The sequence below is a fragment of the Contarinia nasturtii genome, unplaced genomic scaffold (assembly GCF_009176525.2).
Source record: "Contarinia nasturtii isolate CC-2019 unplaced genomic scaffold, AAFC_CNas_1.1 Cnas_scaffold_1631, whole genome shotgun sequence".
Taxonomy (NCBI): Eukaryota; Metazoa; Arthropoda; class Insecta; order Diptera; family Cecidomyiidae; genus Contarinia; species Contarinia nasturtii.
Genome location: NW_022198966.1, coordinates 1 through 8,847, shown reverse-complemented (window position 1 = coordinate 8,847; position 8,847 = coordinate 1). Strand labels below are relative to the sequence as shown.

The following is an 8,847-nucleotide window of genomic DNA, read 5'->3' as shown; positions in this document are numbered from 1 at the left end:
ATTATTCGCGAATATCTTTTATTTTCTATTTAGTCGACATTTTAAACAGTAGCAATACCCAACTACACACATGGAACAATATTTCTATTTGGACAACCTTGGATCGAAATGTCACGGAGAAGAGTTTTATCAAAAGATACACACCGACACATACAAATTGGAATAGCTAGTTTTGCAATTCACATCACCTCCATTAACCAGCGCCTCTGCATGGTACAAGTCACACGCACACAAACATAGATCATATTGTTGCGCAAGCATGTGATGCCGTCTAATATATTTCTTTTATTCGTTGGCAGTGACTGAGAAAGGTACTCTTCTCCTGTGAAAAAATATTTACAGTGAATGAAAGCAACAAATTTCGCATTTTCAGGATAATTAATTTTTTTTCGGAAAAATATCAAACAATCAACATCAAAACAAGTGTAGAGAAAACTGTAAGTCTCCGGAATTTTTTCAAATCCCCTTTCGTTGTGCGTTATATTTTATGGTCGCCATTTTAGTTTTTTTTTAAATTGAACATTTACATGTTGCGCTCATAGACATGATAATAGTTTTTCTTTGCATCAGAACTTTTCTCTAATCAAGTTTGTAATAACATTTTTTTCGTTTTGCTCAATTCAGTGGAAATATTAGTAATACCACATCGATTGTCATCAAGCAGAAAAATCGTGAAATGGAATCGACCGAAAGCAATAGCGGTCAGTGTGGTGACCAAGTCGACGTGAAGCCAAAGCTTGAAATCAAAGAGGAACCAGATGATGGCATTGTAGTCGTGATTTCATCTTTATCTCGACACAACGATTCGATGGTGCCTGAGGATCGAAATGAAGTCTACGATTTCTCGAGCTTGGATTTGGTGAAGGAAGAAATTGATACGAAGGATGAAATCAAATCGATGGCGAAAGAAGGTGCAGCGAATGAACAATGTCCAGGAAGCTGCGGTAAGGCACCAAGCAACAAAGATCTCCAAATCGATTCGGCTTCAAAGCCAACGAAAGGATTGAAGAACAAAAAGCGACAAGGCCATGTTGCACAAAAAACATCCAAACAACACAAGTGCGAAACTTGTGGCTTTGTCGCCAAATACAAATCAAAATTGACCACACATTTACGTAAGCATACCGGCGAGAAGCCATATGGCTGCGATCACTGTGACAAACGATTCCAGACAAAACAACATCTTCAAAGCCACATGAAAGTTCATGTAGCGGAATTTTTATTCCATTGTCACGGCTGTTTGAAAGGATTCGACGCAGAAGACGAGAAGAAGGAGCATGACAAGGATTGTAAAATAAAGCGGTACGAATGCCACATCTGCGAAGAATCATTTGGATCCATGAAAGCAAATTTGACAAGACATATGACGGTGCATAGTGGCGCAAAGCCATTTGAATGCAAAGAATGTTTCAAAACATTCACCCGAAAAGGCTCTCTCCGTCAACATATGAAGTGTCACGCTGGTTCACGCGCACTCCATTGTTCACGTTGTCGCCGAGCATTCTTCCATGAAAATAAACGAAATGCTCATGAAATCAAATGCAATCGGAAGGTGTACGAGTGTTACATTTGTAGCAAATTACATAATTATCGAATAATTGTAAATTTTCCTGTCATTTGGAGTCAGCATTTCTTTCCTATGAAAACTAACAATGAAGAATAATAAACTTGAACTTATTGAATTATTTATTTTGTTTTTTTTTTTCGTTTTATGTATTTTATAAATACTAAGTCGAACATTGCACTATTATGGCCAAAGATCTGGCTGTTCAAAATGTCGTGAACTCAATGGAATTTCTAATGGTCATGCAATCGACATCATCAATTTGTAGTCGATGGGTAAGAAGGCCCATGTCTTCGTCTTGTTTGAATTTCGTTTGGAATAAATGACGTTGAGTTTCAATCGACTGAAAAAACACAAAAAAATTGATTTCCTTTAAATTGCCCAAATCACCACAGAAAATGAACATTTGTGCTTACTTTCTTAATCATATGTTGCAAATGATGTATGGTCTCTTGAAGTGTATGCAGTTCATTGACCAGTGTTTCATGGACTCGATCTTTGCAAAGCTCTGTGCCGGGACGTAGTGCCCGATTTTCCAGTCGATTCTTACACAATACTAAAAACTTCTCTTTTGCTTCCAACTCGGTTTGTAAATTAATCAAATTTTTCTTGATATCGTTGATTTTCAGTTGGGTTTGATTCTGTTGCTCTTCCAATGCGCACTTGGAATACGTTGTGTCACCGATTCGCTTGCAAAACTGTTCGGTGGTGCGATTTACTTGCTTCGATATATCTTCGAATGTTCGGCTCAACGAAATCTCGGTGAAGGAACGTAATTGCTTCGATGACGCTACTTCATTGGACGAATTTTGTAAAAGGGTATGGGTTAAATGCTCCCATTCATCTTGGGTTGTGACTCTACGAGAAAATTTCAGTTAATTCCACGGTAAAAGTTAAAAATAATTGAAAATCGAAAATCTGTAATAGAAATAAATGATTTAGAACTCACACTGGATCGGACTGCATTCGTTTCTCCAAATCAAAGTCCATTGCTGTGAATTTTGTTCGCAAATCCAAATTATTCCTGTCAATTTCCAGCGACGTACTTTTCCGCATCAATTCACTGTCCAGCGCATGGATGACCGTTCGTAAAAGTCTCGACTTTTCAATCAGTCGCATCAAAACTGTGTCTAATTTCTCGTAGCTCGCTTGCAGAGCAGCTCTTTCATATGTTAACTCTCGCAACACATGATCGTTATTTTTTGGAACTTTGTGACAATCTTCACTCAAAATTGTATACTGTTTTTGATTTTTCTCCAGAATATCACGGATGAATTTGATGGCATTGATTAATCGCTTGCAGTATGATTTTACCATTTCTTCTTCGATCGTTACTTCCTTTTTCTTGCAAGAAATCTCTTCGGTCAAAAATTGGATATTTTTTAAACGCTCCTTTAGACGATACTCGGTTTCTTTTTTACATTGATCGGTTTTTGCACGTGTTGTATCAATTACAAGCTCACTTTGCCTTATAACGAAAAGAACAGCATTAGACAAATCCAAAACAATGTGTATGGTTTGTGGTGAAGAATTTTTGGATATTTGTAATAAAAAAACGTAAGAATTTCTTTTTCATACCAAAATACATAATATCACCAAGTTTAAAGAAATTGCAATGAAAATTAAGGGTACCTCCCATACAAAATTGCCTTAAAAGCGGAAATTTTGAATAGGAGGTACCCCTAATTTTGTTTCAAATTTATTAAAACTTTCAGAATGTTATTTTTTATGGAAAAATAACCTGTGCAAAATTTCACGTCATTACGGATTCATATGGACATGGCTCCCATAGAAAAATCAATTTTTTTTGTGAAAAGTGTGTTGAACGTTTGTCGTATCGCAAAACTAACGTCAGTATCGTACCAAAATATCTCCACAACACATTTTTACAATTAAATTTAAAATTGCTCAAAATTCGATTATAATCGAAAAAACTTCTTGAAATAAATTTATTTCAACTTCCATACTCACTTAATAACTTGATCCGTCAACATTTGCGGATTTTCAGTGTGAACACACTTTTCACCAAACATTTTCACGTTCTTCTTCTAACGGTACAAATTTCGAAATTTATCTAACAAAAATGTCAAGAAACTGTTTAAAATGTGCTTCTCTTCCTGATGTAAGTGAATTCTATACATTCACTTTGGGAATAATGACGGATTTTGCAGAATGGCAATGTTGTTTTGATGGGCAGTCAATGTTTGAATTATAGTTTTTTAATTAAATTTCAAGTCGAACAATTTATTATGAATATTTGATGTTTTTGAACCAAAAAATCTTCAGATTTTCGCACTATGTATGCTTTTTCAATATCTGGACCCTGTATTAAACTCGGTGTTTATTTAAACTCCGTTGAACCAATGTATCTACTCAAGTTATTTAATTGAATTTCGAAAAAAGTCTGTCTTCATCGCCACTTGACAAACTTGTCTCTAGCACATTTTCCAACCGTCGTCTATATAACTGAAATGAGTTTTTTTGGTAACACACCGTCAGCATTCACTGTGAGTATACAATCGGTTGATGTAGCTATGGATATGTTGAATCAATAATGCGCGACAATCGTGATTGAATACGAAAAAAATCGATAAAAATGCTTTTTATTTCAAATAATAATTTTTTTCCATCTAATGTGCTTCGTAATAATAAATTTCAAGCACAATCAGAATGAAACAACTATGTTATCATTAAAATTAATTAAGTAATTAAAAAAAGTAGACATTTGACTAGTTTTCAATAAGTTCTTTTCATTTCAATTGGTGCGAGGTATATCTTCCATCGAACATTTATTGACGGCGACTGCTTGGTAATACACGTTTCTTTGCAAGTGTCATTGCACTCGATCTCACCTCAGTAACTGGTTCGCATGCGGTTGATCCACCGTGTGTACGCAGATATTCAACGATACTTGTGTGACCTGAAACCAATACGATATTATTGTACATATGAGTCGATGAAGCAAAAAATAATCAGACAAATTACCCATTTTTTGTGCTTTGCAGAATCTTTTTTGCGAAAAAAGAAAATTAAAAGAATTTGAAGAATTTAAAAAAAGAAGTTCACATTACAGTTACTTACGGTGTCAAATTGGCTTTATTCTTGATATTTACATTGGATGTTGGCAACAAAATTTCCACGGCTTTCAAGTGACCTGAAACAAAAATCAAATGGTCAATCGCGTGTGCAAAGAAGCGAAAATTTTGTTAATTGCCTCTGTCAATTGCGCATAAAATTGCCGTATTGCCGTGCTTATTTTGAAGATTCACATTTGCATTATTCCGAATGAGAAATTCAACAGTTTTGCTTTGACCTATCCAAAACGGAATTTTTGTTTAAAAAAAAGTCTCTTCAATTCGATTCCAATTACTAACCAACAAGCGCAGCGACCATGAGCGGAGTCCATCTATCGTCGTCTAAGGCATCAATATCAGCTCCAGAGTGAAGAAGGAGTTCAGCTATTTTATCTTGACCACTGATAGCGGCCACGTGGAGGCTAGCGAAAAAGGAGTGGCGAAAAAAAGTTTTTTTTTTATTTCGAATTAAGGAATTTCAAGGACTAAAAACTAATATTAAGTAGTTACTTACGGCGTGTATTGTTTATTATTTTTGATATTTACATTGGCATTCGAATTGATTAAAACACGAGCAACTTTGTCTTGACCTGTGTGAAAAAAGTATGAAATCGTTAATTCAATGGACACATTGGTAACTTTATTACGGAGGAAGTTTAAAAATGACCGTAATGTGCGCATATGGCCAGAGGACTATTTCCCTCTTTATTTTTTGCATCCACAGTGGCATGGTGGGCTATGAGGAGTTCAGCGATTTTTTCACCACCTACCAAGAAAACAGAAAGAAATCAGATGTTATTTTGGCTGTCATGGCACCAATACTTTCTAAGAAGAAACATGTTTTTATAAAACATCAACGAGCACCGCAGACTGTCTGACTGAATGCTTCAAATAAATCTTAAAAAATGTGATTTCACCAGTTTGAGCAACCAAATGGAGTGGTGTCCACTCTTCCTTTTCTTTGCTATTCACATCCGTTCCATTGCGAATCAGAAGTTCGGCGACCTTTTCTTTTCCAAGAGCAACAGACGTTTGTATCGCTGTACATAACGGTGTACATCCGTTTGAATTTTTCAAATTAATATTTGCCCCAGCTTGAATAAGAATTTGGGCAATTTGATCGAGGTCTTCTTGAGCCGCACCATGTAGGCTTAGTGGCGGAAAAAAGTTTTTTTTTTATTTCGAATGAAAGAATTTCAAGGACTAAAAACTAATATTAAGTAGTTACTTACGGCGACATTAAATTTTCGTCCTGAGCATTCACATTCACGCCGTTTGCAATTAAAATTTCCACCAATTTCTTTTGATCTAAAAAACAAATCAAGTTAGATGAAAGACGATATAATTTTGTAATTGGAACTCACTGAACAAAACGGCCATATGTAACGGTGATTGCTTTTTAACATTCTGGCTATTCACGTTGGCTCTGTGCTTGATCAACATCTCAGCAACTTTTTCTTTACCTAATCGATATATTTTCATGTTAATTTGCTTTTTATAGCAAGAGAGAGAGAGATAGAGAGGCAAGAAATAAGAAGTGGAGATCTGAAGTAAAAAAATTACCATATCTTGCTGCCAATGAGAGTCTAGTCACGAGTCACGAAATAAAATGTTTAGAAAAATGAAAAAGAAGATCGTCATAATATTTACTTACGGTGTGTCTCCATCTATATTTTTTGGGTCAACCGTAGCACCACTTTGAATCAGTTTCTCAGTAATACGTTCACTACCTACAAACATGAGTTTAATGATTAAACTTTAATCGAAGGTGATAAAATGCACAATTTTTTAAAAGAAGAAAAAAAATCCAAGATCTCGAAAAAAACCCTGGAAATGAGTCTGTTATAGGAGAAATGTGGGCACTTTTCTTGTAAGTGCTGCTAATTCTTGACTGCGACACTTCAAAATTCTTGAATTCTTGCATTCTTGCGATACTTCAATTTTTTTTACAAGAAGTCTCTTCTCCGGGTGCCAACAGCTCTGTTCTAAAGATAATAAAGTATGATGAGATTGAAAAGGAACAGGATACATTACTTGTATTTTGTGCTGCGAAATGAAGAACCTTCCATTGACCGTTTGCATCGGAATTGATGTTAGAACCAGCAAGAAGTAAATCAACGACTTTTTCATTATCTAAAATTGAGTTCATATGTTTAGCATTTGGACATTTTTTTCAATTTTTTAAATTTAAACTTGCCAAATTCAACAGCCACTTGCAGCGGAATCATGCCAAGTTTATTTTTAATATTTACATTGGCGTTATAGTTAACCAATACTTGAGCTACTTTGTCGGTACCTATATCATTCAATGATTTTCATTTAAAAGCTGTGCTTTTACAAAATTGAGTTAATGCTTGTTTTTGGATACCAAACCTTTCTCTGCAGAAATATGAAGACTTGATGACTCTTTCTTATTTGTCTTCTTATCAATATTGGCGCCATTCAAAATCAGAAATTCGGCAATAGTTTTGCACCCTTTGCTAGCCGCCACATGTAAAGCTGTGTAGCCTTCGTCGTCTTCGGCATTCACAAATACGGCCGCATTCTGTATCAAATACTCAACAATTGCTTCTTGGCCTAAATATGCTCAAACACAAAAAAATCATTAAACAAAAATAACTCCTCTTCGGTGTTCATTGTAGAATGTGGTCATAAACACTTACATTCATTGGTCGCTCTATGAAGTGCCGTCGCCATATGTATATCGGTAGCATTCACATTTGCTCCATTTCGAATGAGATTCGTGATTATTTCCAAGTTACCTAAATCGAAGTTTTGAATCGAATCAAAATAGTTTCGTCAGAAAAAATTGAATGCTATGCCAAACCTGTTTTTGAAGCCACCAAGAGTCTTTAGTTTCGTGAAGTCACGAAAAAATGCTATAATTTTGAGAATTAATAAGAAAAAGAATATAATAAATGGTTACTTACGGTGTTTCACCGTCATCATATTTAAAATTGACATCGGCACCGTTTCGAATGTTCTTTGCAACATCAGACACTTTAACTAGACAGCAAATATTTTCCAGATCACGATCATTGCAACCATTTTTCATTGTGAAATGTTATTTTTAACTTACCCGCTTCGATTGATTGACGCAATTGAGTTTCTTTACTGTGATTTTGCAATAAAAATTGATTAATTTCAATTGGATTTATTCTTGTTGTTTGTATACTTACACAAACTTGGGAGGCGGTTCCTCTGAAACTGAAAAGAATTTTAATTGATCAATTTCATTCGTTTGTAAAAATAACATTCATTGAGAATATTTTTGATTACCTGGAACTACGCCAGCGAAAGCAGCTGCCAGGCACAGCGCAAATATGACGAGAAATTTCATGTTTTCTCTTTCCACCCAAAACAATCGGCAATGTGGTGAGAAGGTCTGAAATATAAGCAAATTCATGAGTTAAAATAAGAACATTTTCAAAAAAAGGGTTTTTAGTAGAGGAAACCGGACACTTGAATTTAAATTCAATTTTTAGTTTTAAACTTTGCCAAAAACGTTGAAACTTACAAAGAAAATGTTTAAATTTAAACGAATAGCACTGAACGACGTCAAAAGTTATACTGAGCAGACACTCAACAATATTCATAATATCTTTTGATCACAATCATATGGACATGCGCGCGCATTTGTTTTCGACTATCGAATTGGCTATTTTTAGACACAGTTCGCTCAATTTGAGCAATGTTTTTGTTTATCGTACGCTCCCATTCGCTCTTTCACTTGAATTTTCCATTTCATTTTAATCATATGATTGAATAAGGTAGACGAATATTTAGCATCATGTTTTTATTTACTGAAATACTGCCAAGAGTTTTTCTAGGAAAATATACGAATTTGTTCAAATTAAACCAAGGTTAAAAGTGTTCTTGAAGTGGTTTATAGGCGTGTTCGCGCGTGTATTTCATAATACAAGCCAGAGTGTTGATGATTGGAGTTTTCCATGGAAAATGAAAAATTAAAATTATTCTTATAATTTTCTTATCAATGATCCTTATTTGAAAGAAATTGGTGAAAATGAAATAATTTTAAATTACAATTTCAAGTGTCGGAGGTCGACTCCACATCTCAAAAAAGTGTTTAATATATACCTGCTTATAACCGCTATTTCACTTCGAAAAGTGTTTCGTCTGTTCTTAGGTCGAATATTTCTATTTCACTTTGATGGAAGAACCGATATTTAAACGATGTTTACGTTGTTG

The 8,847-nt window shown here is 34.8% G+C and overlaps 3 protein-coding genes across 4 annotated transcripts; 1 reads left to right on the top strand and 2 right to left on the bottom strand.

Moving 5' to 3' along the window:
• Positions 1–298: 298 nt before the first annotated feature.
• LOC116346707 (zinc finger protein 33B-like) lies at positions 299–1,663 on the top strand. Its single transcript, XM_031776902.1, has 3 exons — positions 299–311; positions 374–437; positions 625–1,663. The coding sequence occupies exon 3, from the start codon at positions 677–679 to the stop codon at positions 1,661–1,663; it is 987 nt and encodes a 328-aa protein (XP_031632762.1). The 5' UTR covers positions 299–311; positions 374–437; positions 625–676.
• Positions 1,664–1,769: 106 nt separating this feature from the next.
• Positions 1,770–3,597, bottom strand: LOC116346706 (tektin-3). The gene is made up of 4 exons (XM_031776901.1): positions 3,536–3,597; positions 2,514–3,032; positions 1,981–2,422; positions 1,770–1,907 (listed from the first exon to the last, which is right to left on the bottom strand). Exons 1-4 carry the CDS (start codon positions 3,595–3,597, stop codon positions 1,770–1,772), a joined length of 1,161 nt encoding a protein of 386 aa, XP_031632761.1.
• Positions 3,598–4,135: 538 nt separating this feature from the next.
• On the bottom strand, positions 4,136–8,847 carry LOC116346705 (ankyrin-3-like). 2 transcript variants are annotated; one of them, XM_031776900.1, is made up of 22 exons: positions 8,737–8,847; positions 7,918–8,023; positions 7,818–7,845; positions 7,718–7,752; positions 7,569–7,644; positions 7,466–7,488; positions 7,302–7,400; positions 7,012–7,215; positions 6,836–6,934; positions 6,673–6,771; positions 6,293–6,368; positions 6,202–6,224; positions 6,003–6,101; positions 5,871–5,946; positions 5,556–5,788; positions 5,306–5,404; positions 5,153–5,228; positions 4,939–5,060; positions 4,779–4,877; positions 4,646–4,718; positions 4,550–4,572; positions 4,136–4,484 (listed from the first exon to the last, which is right to left on the bottom strand). In XM_031776900.1, exons 2-22 carry the CDS (start codon positions 7,976–7,978, stop codon positions 4,354–4,356), a joined length of 1,854 nt encoding a protein of 617 aa, XP_031632760.1. In that variant the 5' UTR covers positions 7,979–8,023; positions 8,737–8,847; the 3' UTR covers positions 4,136–4,353. The 2 variants fall into 2 exon arrangements, with proteins under 2 accessions (XP_031632760.1, XP_031632758.1); XM_031776898.1 differs by lacking the exon at positions 8,737–8,847 and adding an exon at positions 8,156–8,285.

Coding starts and splice junctions, on each gene's coding strand:
- LOC116346707 (XM_031776902.1), top strand. CDS start 677: ATGGAATCGACCGAAAGCAATAGCGGTCAGTGTGGTGACCAAGTCGAC.
- LOC116346706 (XM_031776901.1), bottom strand. CDS start 3,597: ATGTTTGGTGAAAAGTGTGTTCACACTGAAAATCCGCAAATGTTGACG. Junction 2,423..2,513: donor CGAATGCAGTCCGATCCAGT/GTGAGTTCTAAA, acceptor ATTTTCTCGTAG/AGTCACAACCCAAGATGAAT. Junction 1,908..1,980: donor TGCAACATATGATTAAGAAA/GTAAGCACAAAT, acceptor GTGTTTTTTCAG/TCGATTGAAACTCAACGTCA.
- LOC116346705 (XM_031776900.1), bottom strand. CDS start 7,978: ATGAAATTTCTCGTCATATTTGCGCTGTGCCTGGCAGCTGCTTTCGCT. Junction 5,947..6,002: donor ACATATGGCCGTTTTGTTCA/GTGAGTTCCAAT, acceptor TTTGTTTTTTAG/ATCAAAAGAAATTGGTGGAA. Junction 5,405..5,555: donor CCATTTGGTTGCTCAAACTG/GTGAAATCACAT, acceptor TTTTCTTGGTAG/GTGGTGAAAAAATCGCTGAA.